Genomic DNA, 22,130 nt, shown 5'->3' with positions numbered 1-22,130 from the left:
ATTTAAAGATAATGCATTCTGTTTCTACAATAAACTTTAGAGGTTATTAAAGTACCAGCTGATTCAGTAAAACGATATGCTGAGGACAGTAATTCTGTTTGACAAAATGAAGCAGAAACTGTTTTCTAGACCTCTGATCATTTCTGTATATCTGTGGAATTTTTCACATTACCTTCAGAGCATGGAGACCAAAATTAGGCTCAGTACTTCAGTTGTGCTCTTATCAGTGCAGTAGAAGAACAATCTCCTGTGTCTGTGTCTCACTCCCAAGTATGAGATTAGCCCTTCTTTTTGGCAATAAGACTTAATTCATGCTCCACGTATGTCCAAAATTACATGCTGATCCCTTTCTGCTCCATTGATGCTGTGGATGCTCTTATTCAAAGAGAGAGGTTTTGCACATATTTTTATGGGATTCATCCCTCTGTGATGAATATGTTAAGTTTTAAAAAAAAAAATTCTTTCCTGGGTAATGCATTCAGCAACACCTTCCATTCTTTTTGTTTTTCTTTCTTGGGCAGAAGGAACAATATTAAGATCTTATTTGTTGTCTCTCATGAAAATATTCATCTGAAGATATTGGCAGGAGCATACGCTGCTATATATTTTTTAATACATTACCATCCATTGACAAATATGTATGAACTATTTAATTAATATTTTATATAACATTTACAGTAGAAAGAACATTGCACTATATTTAAACCTGTTACTGTAAAGGCCATCTCTGAGACAACCTATACAGACAGATATCAAAGACATTCTGGTATAGCCTCAGCCTGCATGGTGATATTGGATTTTAAGGGCCATTTCCAGATGTTACAGAACAAATTTGACATAATGTTGTGCTTGTTTAATAAAGCCACAGAATCAGTTCTGCTGAAAGAAAAGGTCTCCATCTTTAAGGTTCCTTCCAACCCAAACTATGCTATAACCCTGTGAGTCATTGCAGGTTTGCATTATGAGTTTTTGCAGTATTCAAACCACTCCTGTGCTGCTCGATGTCTCTCACAACAGACTGAGAATTTTTCTTGCAAAGAAGGGTCCCTGCTTTAATCTTCTCCTCACTAACACCCACCATTGTGGGCAGAGGGAAGGAATGCCGAAAGAAGTCTTGATAGTCTGTCAGAGCAGAGCAGGTGCTTTGTTAGCAATTGTGAACTTCAAAAACTTTTAAATTTAAAACCAATCAGGATGGCAAACAGAGATATTTCCAAAGCTTTCATCTACACTTTTTACAGCTGTCCTCTTTCAACTTTCATGATTTCCATAAGAAAAAATCAGCATCAGTAACACTGGAGCCGCTCTACCATAATTAATCATATTCATGACTATCTAAGAGAACAAAATGAATTCAACATTTCCAGCCAACATAAGCTTTTTGTAATTTGGCAAGATCAGATAAAAGTTAGACTGTGCCAGAAAAATCTTCAGCTTTTGGGGTTACTCACCCTTTGTTAGTTTAATATTTGCCATTTCTGACTTACTTTTAAATTTTAGTAAAACTCCTCCTGTTATAGATAGTCACACATCAAGTATTTCAGACAGTTTAAGTTCATTTTGAATTAATAGTGAATAATAGATATATAATTATCATTCATACCAAAATTTAATTTCAGAATTAATTATGAAGAAGTCTGTTCAACAAGATGATTTAAGAGTCACTTCACGATAAAACTGAAGCAAGAGTAGAGTTAAGACTACTTTTTGCCAACAAAATTATTTTACTTTTCATTTCACATCATTTCACTTTTTCAAAACCTTTGTTTTCAAGAGAAAATATTTGACTGCTTGAATCTTTTTGGTTCCTAGCTTTTGTATCCATAATTTTGCATTCTTCTTTCACATTCTTGCATATCTTAAAAAATTCATTTACTAAAGCTCTTTTTCTTTGTTCCCCCATGAAGAAGCAAATGCACACCTGGTAGATAGGTTGAGTGATAAAGTCATCAATCAGTCTTAGAATGTCATAAATATTTGTGCAGAGCTTTTCAGCATTTACTACTAATTAAGTTGTCATAAATTACAGTATTTAAAGTTAACAGAATTTATAAATGATATAAAGCAGATGCAGTTGCCTTTAACTGACAGTAAGAACCTACAGTTTAAATCCAGGCCTTTTTCTCCCTTCCCTGACCAGTAAATGGTAATGTATTAAAACCATGTGAATGATGAATAAAAATAATGCCTGGGGCTGCTGGAGGTTCTAAGTAATTTGCATTTCAAAAGAGACTGATGCCAGTCAACTGCATTTATTTGAAAAGCAGCCAATAAAATGGACAGCATGGAAAAGATTTCAAGCAGGAAATATTGCAGCTCCAGAGAAATGCCAGATTTTTTTTTACCAGGTAGTGGAATTGTTTTACTGGTTGCTACACATTGGTGCTTGGAAGAGATTATGCAATTATAAGAACATGGATCAAATTTGGGAAATTGTCATCTGACAATGGCAAAATCATCATGTCATCTGTTATCTTGCTTAGATTCAGTGGGATGGTAACTTAGCTGTATGCATTCTGCAAATACACAGACAAATCCTTCAGATTCACATCCGAATTTTCTCTATGATTTGAATATGGGAGTTTGGGTCTTATCAAGTGCCTTTTTTAGTGCATCGAAGTGCCAGCTTGGAAAATGATGAGTTTATTGTGCCAGCCAGTGGTGATAAGAAAGCAAAAGATTTTTAATAGCTCTGGTTAATGTAAATTTACACAGGGCTCTAGTTTGAAGCACAGTATAAATCAGTGATGTGCCAGTAGAAGCTCCCATGAGTTTATTTCAAAAACCTGCCCTCATATGGAAAGGAAAACTGATTCTCTCTGTATCTGATGCTAAATAGTCTCTGCTAAATGAAGAACAACATAAAAAGATTGTGATGGTACAGTGAGTCATGCTAAAAATTCAGGAAACAAAGACTACCTGTGCAGGTGGAATTAGGTGACAGCTTAACTCATCAAGTGGACAATATTTAGTGAATAAGGCTGGAACATCTTGTAAACAGGGGAGGAGGCCACATGTACAATAGGCAATACAATGCAGATTCCTTATTAAACTTGAGGGTGGGTGAGCAGACCAGTACGTGGAGCTCCTGTTGCTCCCAGGAACTGTAGGAAGGGTGATTAGGTACTCAACTCTTTCTGCATATCCTGTACCTTGAGAGACTTAATAGACTCATATTTTTTTTCACCAGCTATTTGTATGGTGTCACCCTCCGGCTCTAGTCCTGGTGCTCAGCCTGCTACTGGCAGGTTTCAGATTTGGGTCTGGATTTTCACAACATCCGCAATTCTAGGACCTTAGTTGGGGTTAATGTCTAATGTTTGGTGCCATGATTTATTGTGTTAATTTATTAAATTATATGACTTTGATATTGTTGTCAATACAAATATCAAGAGGGCAGTCATTCAGACACTGAAAGAAACTTGTGGCAGAATATGTGTCATTCAGAAAATCCAGTGCAAATGGAGGTGCTCTTCAACTTGATGACTTTGCTTCTTTGAGCGTTTTCTTTCATCTATGTCACTGCTGTGTTGTGCAGGATTCTTCAGAAGAAGTATCACAAAAAATGCAGTATACAAGTGTAAAAATGGAGGCAACTGCGAGATGGACATGTACATGAGAAGAAAATGCCAGGAGTGCCGTCTGAGGAAATGCAAGCAAATGGGCATGTTGGCTGAATGTATGTATACAGGTATTTGCATCATATAGTCAGAGTGTGCATCAAATACTGTATTTGCTTAATTAGTCTTTTTTTAATAATTAAGGTATAAAATATGTCATTGGGCAGGTGGAAGGTGTACTAAAGACGATGCCATGCCTCTGCATCAAATCCTGTTGAAAAAGACAAATGCACATAGAAGCAATGGGATTTTTTTAGCAGTCAGGGATGCAAGGGTGTAGGAGCTGAGCAAATGGTGAAGGAAGGGCTATCCTGCACTAGATGACAGCTACAACTCTGCTTGAGTGGGAGGGAAGAGCAGTCAGGTTAAGCAAGTCTCCCAGGAGTGAGGAGTTTGCAGTGTTGGGAAAACCAGAGCAGGAAAGTTCTGGCGCTTTTATTTCCTGCTCTTTCTGGGGCTCTCCCTGTCAAATTCTTGCTAGCCAAGTCCAAATTTTGGCACACAAACAATGCCATTTTCAAGAAAAGAGCAAGAATGTTGCTAGCAGGAAGTTTCTGTGGACTTGCCAAGTGTATGTTCCCAGACCTCACCCAGCAATCAGGAAAAGGCTGCTAAGGGCTAGCCCTTTTTTATAGTCTCATTAGCTTTTCTTATGGCACTATAGATTTTCCTGCCTTGCATATAGGCACATAGGTAGAACTGTCTCCAGAAATGAAGCTGATGGATTTTAATAATGTTTCATATTAAAGTAAATATTCTATTCATATGAACAGTTTATAAACTTTATTGAGCTTCAAACTAGATAACAGAATGACAGGGATATTTGAGTGCTACTTTGAACATGTTTAAAGCTCCGTTTTGAGTTACTGTACTATTTTTCCAAGCTTGCTCCTGAAAACAATCTGTATACATCTCCTATTCTGCCTTCCATGAATAGGACTACAATTTATTTTTCTTGATGGCTCCAGTCACTTTAGCATACACATGTGTGAAACCAATTTAGGTTCATACAGGAAATTAATCTACTTGGAATTTTTAATATATTTTTATCCTCTAATCTGATCAGAAGATGCTATATTAACTGTTGGTTGTGTGAGAAACAATAAGCTTCATCAATATTTGGAAGGCGTTGCCAGCATAATGTAATTAATCTTTCATTCTGCAAATTGCACAGGCTGCAAAGATCCTGAGATATGACATATTCTCGAGCAATACACAAATATGTGAGCACACAACACTGTGATGACAGAACTCAGTGTGTCCTGCAGTGTCAGAGGAAAATAACTCCCCTGTGGACCTAATCTCTGATCCGTTGTTCCAAAATTTTGAGGGTTTGAAATAGCTTGATTCACTCAGAGTGACAAAAGAAACAATCCATTGCTGAAAAAAACCAGGTCAGTGTAAATAATACTGACTGGGACCACATGAAACTTTTATACTGGTCTATCATTTTCACAAACTGGCATATGTGAAATAAAAGCCAGTGAGTGCCACTGCCATCTGACTCTCTCTCTGCAATGGAAACGTGGGGTATCTCGTGTTGCTCATGACTTAACCATAAGCGTGCTCTAATGCACTGCAATGAGGATGTTTGGCAAGGTACTATTTAATGGCTTTTAAGTAGGAGTGTGCTGTATAATTGCTTTTAGTTCAAGGCAATACAGGACAGTATAACATGTAACTTCTAGTAGTATAGAGCATTTATGTGAAAAAATATGACTAGGAAATAAAAGGTTACCTTGAACTTTGTTTCAGTTGCGCATTTTGTAAGATTGTAATTGCAGGTTCTGTGGGTTCTTTTTCCCCTCTGAACAAGGAGGTAGAGTATTATAAATATTTATGGCATGGCTACTCAACAATCCTACTCCTGCCCTCTATACACAAAGTACAGACAGATTAAAATTACTACCCATCAGTTTCAGTAATTTGCTGTCATTTTGGTCTAAACTGCAAATATTTGGGTGAAATGTCTACCTAGGGAAGACTCTGGTTCTACAACTCTTCCTGGAATTTAATACCCATTGAAACCTAGATATCTCTGAGGTAAAAAGTAAAGTCCTGTCTCACACATGAGTTTTTCAACTGACTTAAATGGAGCCAGAATAAGATGTCAAGGTAATACTCAGTAGCAGGAAGCGTGAGAAAAATTTGTCTTAATGCTTGAGGCAAATGTAAAGCCAATTTTCCCTAAGAAGGCAGTAGACCAGACCCTAAGCTGGTGGAAAAAAGCACAAGCCCATTAACACTACCAAAGGATGCACTGAATAATTTAGAAAAAGAAATCTATGGTGCTGTGTGGCACCGCAAATTACATGGCTCAATACCAATTATTATCTCCATCATTCCTATTCCTTCCTTTCAAGGTATTATTTGCAGGTCTTATTTTAATCATGTAAATTTCCTCTTCTCTCAGCAGTTCAGGTAGCTTATTTTATATAGGGCTTAAACAGGAAATTAAAAACATTCACAACGAAATTCACTCTTTACATGGTATCTTCCTCCACATCATATACTCACCGAAAGAGCTTATTTTCCTGCTCTGCATTTCAAAGATGAAGAATGGGAAGAATACTTGAAAGAAGCAAAGAAAGAAAGAAAGAAAGAAAGAAAGAAAGAAAGAAAGAAAAAGTTAGTCCCATGCTGATGGGTTTATTTTTAGATGAATACTTAGCTGTTTACTTGTTCATTTGTGCTTTCTGACCGTCTTCCACAGCTTGTGTAGGGTTCCTATTGCCCCTTTCTTTTGTTAGCACAAGCAAATTGATAATTTTTATGACATCCACTCAAGGATGCTCCCTAGTTCAAGGTACTGAAATGAAGCCTAGAACAAAAAAAAGAAAACAAAGAAACAAAAAATCCCTCCAAACCACAAGTGCAAAAATCTTTTTTCATTACGGCAAGAGAAACTCTGTAATAAAGCCAGGGTTTTATGCAGTCCTCTAATACAATGAAATCAAAATAGCAAGACCAGCTGGTAAAGTTTTAAATAAATACATTTTAAAGGTACATTTGCCGGCCTGAATTACTTCTTACTCTTCATATTTAGCTGTTGGTTTATCTATAGTGACACAGTAGTAGATAAAACCCTGGATCCACTCTTCTTAGTAGGCTTTCTGTCTGAAGATTCTGCACAACAGATATAATATTGCTTAAATATTATTGAAAATATCCAGTGCCCTTTGTGTAAAAACAGATGCACCTGGATTACCGTTTTGGATCAGATGAGGAGCAGATGAGGAGCACACTTTCGATGACAGTCTTCCAATTGCTCCTATTTTATTGCACTTTGGTTCTGGTCTTGGAGCACAGGAAGAGGTTTTTTTTTGGATAAAACTAAACCAAAGACATAATCCAGCACACTCCCATCACTAGTGGGTTTTCTGTCTGTAAGAATAGATTAGAGCTAGTCCAAAGCAGGACCCGTGACATGCTCATTGTGTGGATGCTGGATCACCATAAACAACTGTTTTGCTCTGCAGATGAGCTCCATCTGGGCTAGACTACTCATTAGTGTGTACACAGCATGACTCACTAGACCAAAGATAATGACACTTTCAGGAAATGATCTGCACAGGTAAGCGGGTTTGTTGGTGTAAAGGGCATTCACAGGCATGCTTATGTACCTATTCAGTGCCTGAGGCATATATAAATCAAATTGCTTTGTGTTGGATTATGTGTTCTAGGCCTGTTAACCGAGATACAGTGCAAGTCAAAAAGGCTCCGGAAAAATGTGAAGCAGCCCCCAGATCAGACAGTCAATGAAGATAATGACAGTCATGATGTGAAACAAGTAACATCTACAACTAAAATGTATAGGGTAAGAGAATTCTTGTAATAGTTTGTACAGTACTGGTGGTTTTTGTTAAATGTGTCTAGTATAGTGAAAATAGAGTATTGCAAACTCTCTGAAGCTGTCTCTATTAGTTAAAACTCGATCCTCCATCAAGCCAAGGAAGTACCTTGAGTAGAGAAGTCAAAACTCTATATATGCTGTAAAGCATCTATAAAATCCATACAGTATTTTTTTTCTGTGGTACATATGTCAGGCATATATCACATATGGTGATGTGTGATAATAAAGCTTGAACATACCTAGTTATTTGCTAAACATTTCCTTATTTCTAATAATTAACTACACAAACCCATGCAGTTTAAAAACATTATACACCTCTCTTCTGTACACTTCTATAAAAACCTCAGTGACAAGCAAACCTCTTATATGCTTGGTCTGAAGTGTGAAAAATAGAGGTATGGCTTTTGCCTAAAGCAAGAGATATTAGATCATTTCTATGACTGAATATCATGATGGGCTCTTTTTTTTTTTTTTTCTTTTTGCCAGTATAGGAGAAAGTAGAGTTTACCCCAGAACAGCAGAACCTTCTTGATTATATCATGGATTCATACAGTAAACAACAAATACCACAGGAGGTGTCAAAAAAACTAGTAAGTATATTGATGAATTCATTTTTGAGATAGGGATAATGAAGCTGAGGATTACATGGCAAAAAATATTTGTAGTCAGCATAAATAGGTGTAGTAAGCAGTAGAGTGAACTTTGGGTAAAAGCTTACAGTTTAAATATGCTGCAAGTGGGGCAGAATCTCTCCCATTCAGTCAACAGTTAGACCACATCTTTATCAAACTTAAATGTTAAGAAAAACTTTAAGCTCTAGAACAACACATTTATGCTCAAATCTAACCTTTGTTGATTGGAGCTTTGTTTTTTGCCTTGTTAGTGTAGGCAGTGATTTGAGTTTGACTTGCTGTCGAGCTTCCTTTCTATGAAGACACCAGCCTGGGAACTTGAAAATATCTAATTTTTTTAACACAAATTCCAGCATTTTCCAAGTTTTGATTTTTGTTTAATCCTCTCTTCTTTCTTTTTCCTCTATACCCTCTAGAAATTCCGTTTTCCTTTAAGAACTCCCAGCTTTCATGGTAGGATGGAAAAAGGCTGGGAAACAGGGAGAAGAGGAAAAAAGGATTTTAAAGAGATACATTTTTAAAATAAAACTGTAATGTTCAGTCTTGAAAAACAAACAAAAAACTAAACAAACCAACCAAAAAAACCCAACCAAAACAAACTTAAAATGACAACTACTGTAGAAAATAATTTCCTAAGTCAACAGCTTTGAAAACTAGAACAAAGACACTTGCAGGGGAAGGGTTGAATAAGCCTTAACTAACTTGTGGAACTTATTTCTGTGGGAGACTGAAGAGGTACAAAAAAGAAAAAATTGCCAAAAGAAATAGACAAATTCATTTATAGCAAGGCCTTTGTTTAAATATGATGATAGCCATAAAAATTCTAGATCAATAAGTGCCTAAATCATTGCTAGACACTGAAAATAATATATATTCCAGAGAAAAGACACATTGTCTAATTCTTTTACTTCTTACATGGCCTTCCAAAATACTTGGTTTTGACAACCACTGGAGACAAATTACGGTGTTAGGTGGAACTCTTGCCTGGTCCCGCCTAATAGTTCTTATATATTATACTCTTAAATGTGAAATGTCAGTGAAAATTAACAGATTTTTTTTTGTTTGATTTCTAACAGTTAAACGAGGAATTCAGTGCTGAAGGAAATTTTCTGATTTTAACAGAAATGGCTACCAGTCATGTGCAGGTTCTTGTGGAATTCACTAAAAAACTACCAGGTATATCCAGTGTTTTGGGGCAAATTTTGCTGTTGCAAAGTTTAAATGCCTTTCAGTTGCCATTTGGCAATTGTGCATATTTTGAAGAGCATATGAAAATTCCTCCTCCTCCTCCACATTGTTCAGACACTGTCTAAAGAAAAGGTGCTTTGTGCTCAGAAGAATAATATGCTGAATAATTCAAACTCTGCCACTCTAAGATGTAGCACTCTTTACCTATTGACAAACAAAATGCTCAGAGAAGGGATTGTGTCTCTAGAGAGACACATAATTATTACATATATATAACATATACATTTATATGTATATATAGTTATTTTCATCTATTGCTGCAATCTAATTACTGCTAACACTTGCCAGACTCTACTTCCTGCTCTTTGCTGCCTTTCTAGCAATGCCTCTGGGTCATAATATCCACTGAATTGTGAGTCACACACAAAAAGTTGGTGGCACCAATATTTATGGTCCTTGCACTGTGTGTTATTGACAAGCACTGAAAATCTGAGTTTATCACTAGTATTTTTTAACTTCCAAGTTGATGTTACCTCAGTACTGAACACTGGACGTGGTAGAGATTCCCTTTAATTAAGGAAGGCGCATTTTAACACTTAGCTGTACAAAACCAAGATTTTCCTGGTCCTTCCTCCGTGTCTCACAGGCTTGCTTTAAAGCCTGGTACTGCAGTTGTAATTGTATTTTTTAATGTTAACTGTGATACAGGCTTGTAGGAAGTGAAGAAGGGAGGAGATTTGTAATTGAAAAAGAAATGAATATTTAAAACACAGCAGGAAGCTTCTGTGTGAAAAAGTATATTAGTCCAAAGGCAAGGTAAAATGTTTAAAATTAGATGCTTCAAATGCTGATTTTTGCCATCAGAGCATGGAAAAGTCTGAAAGCAGCACGGCAGTGGAAAAGCCATATAGAGAGCTCTGGTGGAAACATGAAAGAAGATATTAGGGAAGAGGATAAGGCTAGACAAAATTCTACTGGTTATGCTACACCACTAGATTTTGCTTATCATGTTCCTCTAAAAGTACCATGAACACTGAAACACATGTAATCCTCATGCAATTTGGTGAAGTTCAAATATGTGTCATTTTCTGGAATCCAGGTTAGAATTTATGCAGCACTTGGCAACCCTACTGACACCAACATCAAGGTTACGCAAGTGAGTGGCCCCTCACGTGCAAGAATTTCAGGACAGAAAGAAGTGGGAACTTTCACCATTGCTGCCTGACTTATCTCTAATGTCTCCACAGGCTTCCAAACTCTTGATCATGAAGACCAGATTGCTTTGCTGAAGGGCTCAGCAGTAGAAGCCATGTTCCTCCGTTCAGCTGAGATCTTCAGCAGGAAACTTCCTACAGGACATACTGTCCTTTTAGAAGAAAGAATTCGCAATAGTGGTGAGTGTGTTGTTTAATGAGGAAAAAACAAACCACACCATTACACTTCTCTGTCAGTATTCGGCCCTTGGAAAGCTAGTGAAATTGTTTATTAGCACTGAAACAGATTTATCTGAATGTTGTTCTTTATACTAACTAGAGCAAATCTAACTCAGCCTTGAGTCTAAAGCTCAAAAGGTTAAGGTTTCTTTATAAATACATTGCAAGTATTATGAATAATGCTATATCAAATAAATGCAGTGCATGTCTCCAATCATAGACATGAAAGAACAGTGAAGAAGAAATATCACTATTATAATTTTTTTACATAAAGTGTGCTTTAAAAAGCAATCATTGTAAGAAGGAAAGAAAAAGTGATTTTAGGATGTTATTGGAGACGACTGAAGGGAACCACCTATTCTTAGGGTAAGTTTGGTAAAACTAAATGACAGGTGCAAAACGTGTATAGAAGAATTACAAACATGGCATGTTCTCAATGTGTTTTCTGATTCTTAAGGTCCATCAAAGGCTCAGTCACTCTGATAAATTCCACTGGTTCTAGACATAAATCTTAATAATTATGAAAAGCCAAATGGTTCTAGATATTGCTTATTCCTTAAAGCAGGCAAAGCAGTATTTTGTCGTCTTATGCATTCTTTGTGCTCCACTGATGCACTGAATGTTTTCCATTTTTCTGTATTGACCAGCAAGCTTTGTCTAAGCCTCAGCTACCTATCATTGAAAATTCAAATCACGGAATACAGAATATGCCAACAATTCTGAATCAGAGAGTCAGCTTATAGATTCTGGCTTCTGACATTCTGTTTTAAGAGTCAGAAAGAGAAGAGACAGAAGAACATGTAAACTCAATACTAGTCATGAAAATGGGCATAAACTCAGTTCTGAAACTCTTAATCAGAAAGTACTACTGATGTATGCAAAATTAAGCCAATACTTATATATTGGAAATACTGAAAAGGAGTTAGAAAATTTAATAATAATTCATTTGTTGCAGGTATGTATTTATTTTGCCTTAGCACACTTATTTATAGGTTAATATTTAGTAGTTTTTTATATTTCTTTCATTTTGATTGATTGTAAGAGGGTACTGTTTGATGGACTGGAAATGATGACTTCCAGAGTGATATGAATAGCTCCTTGTCCAGGTTCTGCAGGCAGATAAGCATGTCAAGAAGGCCAGATGTATTTCCTGGAAACTGTATTGAGTGTATCCAAATCTCTTCATTAAGAGATTTTTCTATTGGTTTATAACCTAAATTTTTTATAAAAATAGGTCTTAGAGAAATTAATCCATATGGCTACATGATTACTGAAAACTTCTCTCCTCTAAACTATACAGTGAGTATCATCCTTCTTGTTCAAGGTATCCACTGTTCATAAAAAAATCAGAAGCAGAGGAAATACTTAATCCAGACCATTACATAAGCCATTATGTCATACCAATAATTTTACCTTAATCGTAATTTTAAAATACTCTGTTAATTCTCTGCAACTACTGAATCCAGATAAGATACAATATTATTTTTTGCAAGTTTGTATTAGACTTAATGATAACACTTCACAACACTGCTAGCTGGAATATTACATTGCATTCTGCATTAGTATTATTTACTTGTCATGAAACAGATTTGAAAAATAGCATTTTGTGTAGGAGAAAATGTCAAGACAAGTAACCATGTCAAATGTGGTATTGTTTACTCCAAAGAAAGATTTCCTGCAATTCTTTTTTTCTGGGGGTAAAAAACCCTCCATGGTAAATTAAAAATGGATTCTGGATCAGACCAAAAACCTAGGCTGAATAGTTCCCAAGAAATGAAACACAATAACTTTTTTAATGTGTATATATATATGCATGTTTCTTTTTGCCCTTGGAAAAGGTTTTCTAAAACATCTTCCCTGAAGCCAGGCTCAAGTTGGAGACATAAGAGGAAATACTGCTAGAATTTCTCCCTCCCTATATTACAGAAGGATAATGCATTGTCTAGCTTACTGCTGCTGATTGCATTCTTTCCTTCTATTAAAAAGCAGAATAGAGAACAAAGTACCCTTTTCCATATATTTTATTTCTCCACTCTGTGCAAATTCAAGCCTACTTAAAAAGATTTTCCTTGACTGCATTTAATGGGCCTGTGACAGTAAACAACAAAAGCAGCTTGTAAATCTTTGCACTGTAGCACTGTTAACTTAATTGCTGTACTAAACCTATTTAAATAAATAAAACTTAAAAATAGTTTTAAAATACCTACTACTGAAATAGCTTATTTTTGTGGCTTAAATCCTCATCATTTTCAGGTGTTGCAAGTTTAAAAAAAATTAAAGAAAAGCATCCAAATTCTTCTGTTATCGTTGTTTACACATATGACTTTCAAAAACATTAAGTATTATATATTAAAAATATTAAATATGCATGTCATAAGACTCAACAGCAGGACTCTGGGTTGAATAGTAACCTGTACCAAACGTGACATCAGGGTAGAAACGTAAGCAGTCTTTTCCGGTCTTAACCAGTAAGGGCAAACACTACTAAAAGTTGCAGCTGGCCATTATGTTATAGGCTGGTCCAAGAGATAAGACTGCCAGAAGAGATTAAACATTTTTTTTTACAAACACCTCACTGGAAAAAAAAAAAAAAAAAAAGACTAAATGCAGTGAACTGGAACTTACAAAGAAAATAGAGAACAGCAGAAGAAATTCAGTGATGGTTGAATGAGAGTTTAAAAATTAAGTTTATAGGTGATAAATGGAAAAACAGTATCAAGATTACTCATGGCTCCTAGTGAGATCCTAAACACCGTCACGCCAGCAGCCACAAAGTATTGCTGTTAGTCAGAACTTCTGTCTGCATATTTTTAGGTGCAGACAAATGCCTAAATATCACAAAAGTCCTATTGTCAAGCCTTGATGCTTCTATCCATAAAATCAGGGAGGGTGGTGGTGATCCTGCCTAAAAGTCACAAGCTGTCCAGATATGTCACCTGCCACCAAGTCCACTTTGAAGCTGCTCTCTTGTATTAATATTTATGCCTTCCCCAGTTTGATTGTGTGGAATGGTTTGTTGGTTTTTTTCTGATATAGAAGTCAGAGATTTGGTGGTGATGACCTTTGAGCATTATCAGCGTTCATTTTCATTCTCATGCTGATGAGGTGCATTTTTATTTCTTAGCTTGTGCATATTGCTCAAGTCCTGTTGCTTCTCAGAGACTGTGCCCTGATGGTCTTTTCATAAGGTGTTATGGAAATTATTACATTAGCTGCTCCTGTGACTGAAATCTTCTCCTACTCACCCTAATGTTAAGACTTTATGAAAAATACAGACATTTTATTTAATATTATTGAGAATTTGTGCCATTTATCTTAGTAGATGCTTCATTATGCATACACCACATTGTGACTGACTCTTTCTGTGAAAGGCTGACATCCTAGTAATTTAATGCTCAGATTTTTTTCTGTTATTTTGAAGGTAAATTCTCCCCATTATTGAGCGGTACAGTATTGTTAAAAAACAGTGCTGAGATAGTGAATTATTTTCTCAGTGAGCATTTGTAGTTTGTTTTCCTAAGGATACCAACTTTCAGTGGTCATGAACAGACACGGATTTTTATTTCATCATTTTATTCTACAGAGCTGTTCTACGAATTTGAGTATTGGGAAATAAGATACTATCTGATATTAACAGAAATGGAAGAATCTGGACACAAATTTTAGGTTGGTAGCAGGACAACTGACATTGTGAAATACACTGTTGTCTTCCTGGATGGGTTACAGGTGCTGAAGTACAGTCAGATCCAAGGAAAAAAAAGAATTAGCTACACTTCCAAACCACTGGCAAGAGGCCACCTTTTGCCATTGAATGGGGGATACAAAGTTCCCATTAATTTGGACAAGAGATTCCTGCAACCAAAGGCAAAATTTGCTATCAGAACCATGGAGAGCTAATAACTTCCATTGTCTTTGGCTTTTATCATTTGGTTATTGGTACTGAGTAATGGTGGTGTTTCAAACCCCCATTGTACTGGGGTTTGTGCAGAGAAACAAAATGAAATTATCTTCACTGATGAGTCCAAAGTGTCTAACCCTTGAAACAGTCACATGCATCCTCATGGAAAGACACACCATTCTGTGACTCGACTCAAAACTGGCACACTGCCTAAAACATTTAGAAATTAGGACCACTTTAAATTGCAGAATATCAGAAAGAGCTTTTCTGTTTGCATATCTTTCCTGCATGTTGAGTTAGCCAGTGCTGTGTTCCTGAATTACAAATAAAATCGCTGGAAGTATTTAAATTATATTGCAGAGTAGATTTATACCCATGAAAACAAGAACAGATCTCAGGGACTCAGTCTCTTTTCTTCTATGTAAGCATGCTTCTCCAGGCCAAAAACTTATTTAGACTCTACCTATAAAGACGAGCTCAAGGCAGTGCAGATGCTGCTGCTCTGTGCCAGACCCAATTTGTCTCCTGATTGCAAGCACTCAGGCTACTGCCAAAGGATGGTATGTGACAATGTCATTTGCACCCTCCTTGCAGGTTTGGTTGTTTTTTTTTCTAACTAAGGTTTCTTTGCTTGCAATACTGAGTTCATAAAAGTCCTATGGATTGCTTTAAAGGAGATGGAGTTTTGCTATCCTGATTCTGAGTTCTCCTTGACACATGCTAACTTCTCATTTAAGTTAGCCATTTAAACCCTACAAGATGGTGACAGACAGAAGAGAGGTCATGTGCACTGCTCCAATGTGTCTTCTCTACCAGCTAGATTTTCCCCTATTCGGCATCAATGGGGTGAATTTGGTCCCTGATACATACAAGGGCCACTGATACATTTGAATAGCTCAGAAGGGAGAGCTCATAAGCAGCATGGAAAGTAGTTCTGGTAGATAAAATACTGTGCAAGATAAAATGTAAGTTTGCAAGTAATTAAAATATTTTATTTGCATAAAGCAGCTGCTAATATACCCTTGGTTTCATATCCACTGCCACCTCCACGTTTATCAAGAAAAAGATCTCTTTATCTATATTAATAACACAGCGCTAGTTACTGTTAATTAGTACATACTATCAAGCTTTCTTCTTGCAATAGATTAATTATTCAGTTTTATCAAACAGAGAAGATAGGAGTGAGAATACTGTTTCAAAAAGCTGGCAATACTGACTTGATATCACACTAAAACCACACTAAAACCACCAGGATTGCATTAACCAGATAATTATTTATGGCCTGAAACTGCAAACCTTATGAAAGCATCAGTCATCTTAACTTTATAGAGAAAACATAGCAATGAAACTCTAAAAAAAGCAGGGTCTAAAGCAATGTTGTGTCTTAACCTACAAATGGGGATGAAAATACCCAAGTAAGGGGTGCTCAATGAATAATGTTCATGGGTTTAAATCTGCTCTAATCTGATGCTGCAAGGCTGTACTTGGTAAAGCTCATATTTCTGATTGACTACACTTGGGTTTACAGCCAGTCATGCATTAACATAGAGAAATCAATCAAATGATCTGTAATATCTTCTGCAGATGATTGAGTGGGGCTGGTAGAAATCTGTGCAATTCAGAATGATGCCCAAGGACCCGTGAAGGACGAGCATGTTCTTATTGCTGTAATGCTGCGTGAAACAAAGTTTTGAAACCTTTTTGAAATAAGCATTAGGAAGGAGGCACTATTAGCACTGACCAGGAAGCTCTGCCTGCCTGGCACAGCACAGTGCAGGGCTCTTGGCTGATCTAGATAAAGAGGGTTAAACAGAAAAATTTTTCTATTCTTATTGAGGCCAGAAATATAACTATATATATTTGATTTTTTTCTCACTTTTGGGGTATAAGTTGCAACAATGGCATTGGGAAAGTCATGTAATTTATTTCTTCTCTAGTGTTTCCCATTACAAGTGCCAAGTCGCCTTTAATTCTTGTTCTGATAATCTGAATTGAAGTGACAACATATTTTACAGTAGCTAAGAAAAAGAAAGTAAGAACCACAAACATCTGTTTCCTGTGTTTTCTGCTTTTATTTTCTTTCTGTTGGAGCTTATTAAATCCAAACTGAAGCATTTCAATCACATTAGAAAACAGCCCCCTCTTGTGACGGAAGAGCAATTTGCGTAATGTGCAAACGATGATGGGAAACCACAGCACAGATGGGATGATGACAAAACTAGTAACTAATAGAAAATTCCATTATCCTAGTCTCAAAGTTGCTCATTTTGCATGGTTTTGTTAATAATTGTCTTGTGATATATATCGGTTTAAAGATTTCAGCATTCTATTCTCTTTAGTAAAAGTCAAAAGGTAAATCAGTTGCATTGCCGAATTATCCCTTTTTATTCCCTTTCATCTCTTCTATTTTGTTTTATTTCTCTGTTTGGAGTACAGTAATGCAGAGAAGTTCTCTGCCATAATTTCACTTGTTTCCACATCTATACTCATTTTTTGCTTCACTCATCCATACTTTAGTTTATTAGGGTTAGCTTATAAGCTTTGTGAGACAGGAATTGTTTTACTACATGCTTATGCAGTGTTTGGACCAGTGAGGACCTGAATTAATTATTCCTCACTTTGTTCCCCAGCATCATTTTCACCCAGCCTCTGCTATATCAACAGCAGGACTTCAAGAGTTTGTGGTCAGCAAGACAATAAATTCATCCAGCTGAAAGCTAACCTGACTTTCAAAAAAAAAAAAAAAAGGAGAGAGAAAAAAAGAATCAAATTATGAATATGAGAAGCAAATGATGGGAGTCTTAGTCACAGCCCACTTCCTCCTATTTCTTGTCTGCTGCCAAAACGATTGTGCCCGGCAGCACGATACCTTGCACAGAGACTTCTAAAAATATCAAGTTTGTCTTGGACTTTTCTCATGTCATTGCTGAGTTATTAACTTCCATGAAAGGAATTCATTTGCTCTGCTTTAAGGCTCAGATTTTTTTCCTGTTTCTAGTTTCATGCAAACTTTAAGACTTTGATGTGCCATAGGTATGTGTTAACTTATATATTGTAAGGAAGTTTGGCGTTTAAAACTGCCCAGGAGAGAGACAGGTGGTTCCCCAAAAGTTAGCAATAACAAGTGTTCAAAATTTGAAATAGTTAATGCTGATGACTAACAACATAATCCTCACAGAATATTAAAATCTCTGACTATTGTTTGCGCTGTAAAAAGCTCCAGCTGTGTTACTAACTTCTACAGGACGAGCTGACCTGCATCATATATATCTGCTTAATTAACTTAGACTCAGTAGTGTTGAACTCATTACAAAACCAAAATTTGTGGCTTGTAATCTGAAGTGAATATAGGTTGCTCATGTCATGTGTTTAAACACATGACTCAGCCATGAAATAAACCACACCCTGCAAGACCATTCTTTCACCGTTGGGACACATAACTATTCCACTGGATGAAGTAAATTCATTGTCACAGCAAAATGTGACTGTTTCATGGTTAAGTCAAGTGACTTCCTTTGTTTGAGTTCCACCTGGTGAGTTTCATTTTGACTTTCCCCTATTGGAGACACTCCAAACATAACCAGTCCTGGACTTCAGCTTTGTGTTGTACTGAGCACTGAAAACTGCATTATTTCATGCGATTTCCACACCAAGTTATAAAGGCTTCTCCTAGAATAGCTCAAAAATAAGAGTAAAACTACAAGAGATCCTATGGCACTCATGTATGGCAACAGAGGAGGTTTCCATCTTTTCAGCCAAGGAAGGCCAAAAGGCTGCAGAACCGCTGGTTTGGATGTCTACACTTCATCAGCGCCACCATTTCAGAGTTGCAAGCAGTTGCTGTCAATAATCTAGTGTCTGCTCTGAGTGACTCATACATCATTTCGAAAAATAATAATTTTGATGTCACAGGACCTACTTCTCTTTTACACCAAAGAGCAGAATGGAGTACATCTGTAATTTAAGGCAAACTAAGAACATTGTGACCTGATGACAAAGTCAGTAAGAGGAAGCCCCATTGATATGCCGCAGTTTGGTAACCCCAAAAGGGTTTGCTGATGGTGAGAGAATCACATAATCTCATGCTTAAATTTGCTGGATTTTAGTTATTTATGGCTCTATATTTTATAATACACTATTTTATGCTTTAAAGTAGTAGTAGTTGCAGGCAAGTTGATCTTGGACTACAGATAATCCTAGACCTAACTAAAGTTTCATGCTATATAGAAGGAGTAATTAAGTGTCTCTGTGGAGATGACTGAAGCAACCGCCTGAGGCAGTTAGCTGTGGAGTAGAGTTGGGCTAGAGTTAAACCATATACCCTGAGAGAATTCCACATTATTAATGCAGAGACAGGGAACATGGGGACTGCTTCGAAAAGAGGAAGCAGTTAGAATATCAGACAGTGAGGAAACCATGTATGAGACTTGTCCTGAAGAGCCAGATGAACATACCTGTAGAGGAAAATTAATTATTTGAAAGACTTTGAAACCATGCAAAAAGGAATTACCAGTATTTGCCCATGTCTAGTCTGCTCTAGAAAACAAGGATATGCTCACACTTTTGTAATTGTCTTGCATCAGGTCTGATTTGTGTAGTAAATTTCTCCCACCAAGACAATAATTATGAAATAAAAAATAATTGCTATATAGCAATAAATTGGATTGTTTCAATAATTAAGAAATACTATAATTTTTTTCTCTCCCACAGGTATTTCAGATGAATTCATAACTCCCATGTTTAATTTTTACAAAAGTATTGGAGAGCTAAAGATGACACAGGAAGAATATGCACTGCTCACAGCCATAGTTATCCTGTCTCCAGGTAACTTCCTATCCGGAATTAAATATTTGTGATTCTGGGAAGAAAGCACGCAGAGTGTGACCTTGCGTTCTACATGGAGTGAGCATACATGCTTATTCAGTATATTTAGTTGTTAAACCAGAAAACAAGTACACAAATCTGAACACCAAATGTCCTGTTACATCATTTTGTTTTGCATACAAGGAAAAGAGTGGTTAAATACTCTGCTTAAAAAAAATTACTGGTGTCTTTTCACTGCTTAGCACAACAGGCTTCTTCCTTCAGAAAATCCCATGTGGGGATTTTCTCCTCACTACTGACAATTGTGGAATGTCACATTTTTAGAGGGAAATTGGGAAACCCTATAACTTAGAATAGAATAAAGCAATGAAGGTCTTCATCCTTTGTTGGACAAACACCAGATGCCAAGAGCAGAAGGACAGTAGCAAGTTGCCCTCTTGACTATTAAATTGTTGAAAACAGACCTTTTGGAAGCATTGGCATGATAGCATCTCTGCCCTCATTACAGGCTCTGCCATGAAATCTAGTTCTTTGGCAACACAAAGCTAACCATCTCTACGTACAGAATATAGAGAAATTGTATAGTGCATCAATCAAACTGACTATCACAGGAATGGGAGAAGAGAAGCTTGATGCTTCAGGGTAAAAGATGGACAGTGAGGTTTCCAAATCAGGTTTCATGGAAGATGGGAAGGTGAAGCATTTCTATCACTCTTTGAATCAGTGTGTCTCAGGAAATTATTTTACATTAAAAATTTCAGTGACAAACCCCCATCCTCCTCTTTTCCTCCCTCTCCAAGTACCCAAACACATACTTCCATATGAACAAAATAAAAAGACAAGTATTTTCTAACAAAGAAATTTCATCTGAGGATGAAGATGTTTGATTTTGCCCTGGTGACCCACTTGTAACCTCTCTGTACTGGCCAAATTCCCCAGGAGTACTACACCTCCAAGTCTTATGCTGCGTTGCTCAGTTGTTGCAGTGCATCACAAAACATACTCAGGTGCAGAACCACATGGAGATATGATGATAAAACCCCAGTGAAACATTGCAGAGTTAAAACACTTTGGTTTTTGAGAAAGTTAAAAGTTTTCCCTAGCCAGAAGTGGGAAGTTTACATGAAAACCCTAATGTAAAAATACAATGTTAAGCATTTTTATTTCCTCTTAATTTGAAAATAAATATTCTTGGTAGGTGTGAACATCAGTTGCCCGTGTAAATATTTGAATATTTTTATATTATCAGTGTAAATAATTGCAATGTATCATAGTATGTATTTGCTAACTACTTCTTTCCTTTTAAAACCATAACCAGATCGACAATACATAAAGGACAGAGATTCTGTGGAAAAGCTTCAAGAACCACTGCTGGATATTCTACAAAAATTCTGCAAACTTCACCACCCAGACAACCCTCAACACTTTGCATGTCTTCTGGGTCGTCTCCCGGAATTACGGACATTTAACCATCATCACGCAGAGATGCTGATGTCATGGAGAGTGAATGATCACAAATTCACACCACTTCTCTGTGAGATCTGGGATGTGCAGTGATGGATACTTTTTTATTCTAGGAGAAATATCTTTTTAAAGGACCACATAACATTTACTTTCATAGAAAAGTATCCCGCAGTGCATTGTATCTTCTTTAATGCATTTTTATAGAAACATGACATGGGTTCCTAAAAGTCATTTTGTTCACTATGCACAGAATATTGTATAGCTACCAGATCTTCACATGTGAGTATAACTTTTTCTGTATTTATACTGTCTGATCAGAAAGAGCCCACCAGCTCCTCAGAGGAACAGTTAATTCCTTCTGTGATTAAGCTGATTGGAGTTACAGTTCCTCTAGAGAAATGGGGAAATGCAAGTTTCCATTCGTATTTTTTCATTTCAGTGGTTTTTTTGTGCTTTGCCTCTGTTAAGAACCATATTCCATATATTTACTGTAATAAACCATATGAAATGGTTAATGCCATAGTCATTTGCTGTTTAGCTGTGAAATGTTTTCATATAAGGTGTGCATGATGTTATTTCTTCACAAGAAGAAACACTAGAAATGGAGAAAAGTCACACGAAAACAAAACCCCTTTTCATGATATAACATGTAGCTTCATTTGCATTACTATTTCAAAGTAAAAATTATACAGTATCTATACTTCGTGAAAGTGTGTCACAAAATAATGACACAAGTCATTATTTTGCTTTATGACTTCGACTGTTGGTGCTTAATGGCTCTGAAAAATAGCATCAGCAACATCCCTGGAACACGCAAATGCGTCCGGATGGTGTGCGAGGCTTCCTGACGCCAACAGGGGCTGCAGGCAGGGTGGGTAGTTTCTCTGTGCCCGGGTGCGCTCCCAGGGCCCTGAGCCCGGACGGCTCATCAGCAGCGCTGAGCCGAGCCCCGCGCTGCCGGCCGTGCGAGCAGCGCGCCGGAAGGCTCGGGGCGCAGAACGCCGGCTGCCAAAGGGCCTCTTGGGCTCTCGGCTGCTCTGCGGGCAGGTGGCCGGCTCCCTGCTCCCACCCCGATGGCCGAGCCCGCCGCCGCGGTCCCCGGGCAGCAGCGCTGTCCCCGGGCCGTGTCCCCGCCAGCGAGCGCGGATCGCCGGCGCCGGGACAGGTGGGCCGGGCGCGGCCCCGCCCCCGGGCGCTGATTGGCGCTTTCGAAAGGAG

The 22,130-nt window shown here is 37.2% G+C and overlaps 1 protein-coding gene across 6 annotated transcripts in view; it reads left to right on the top strand.

Annotated features, from left to right (window-relative positions):
- NR1H4 (nuclear receptor subfamily 1 group H member 4) overlaps positions 1–21,723 on the top strand; it is a 37,867-nt gene extending 16,144 nt beyond the window's left edge. For 4 of the 6 annotated variants that reach the window (XM_064655348.1, XM_064655343.1, XM_064655344.1 and 1 more), the window contains 7 exons: positions 3,539–3,691; positions 7,304–7,437; positions 7,965–8,063; positions 9,182–9,281; positions 10,541–10,687; positions 19,335–19,448; positions 20,767–21,722. In XM_064655348.1, the coding sequence (XP_064511418.1) occupies positions 3,539–3,691; positions 7,304–7,437; positions 7,965–8,063; positions 9,182–9,281; positions 10,541–10,687; positions 19,335–19,448; positions 20,767–21,005 (986 nt within the window). In that variant the 3' untranslated portion in view covers positions 21,006–21,722. Of the gene's footprint in view, positions 1–3,538; positions 3,692–7,303; positions 7,438–7,964; positions 8,064–9,181; positions 9,282–10,540; positions 10,688–19,334; positions 19,449–20,766 lie in introns of all 6 variants that reach the window. The other 2 variants (XM_064655347.1, XM_064655345.1) reach the window with 2 other exon arrangements.
- Positions 21,724–22,130: the final 407 nt, after the last annotated feature.

Source organism: Pseudopipra pipra, chromosome 5, assembly GCF_036250125.1.
Source record: "Pseudopipra pipra isolate bDixPip1 chromosome 5, bDixPip1.hap1, whole genome shotgun sequence".
Taxonomy (NCBI): Eukaryota; Metazoa; Chordata; class Aves; order Passeriformes; family Pipridae; genus Pseudopipra; species Pseudopipra pipra.
Note: the sequence above shows the minus strand (reverse complement) of the source record. Positions and strands in the feature narration are given on the sequence as shown.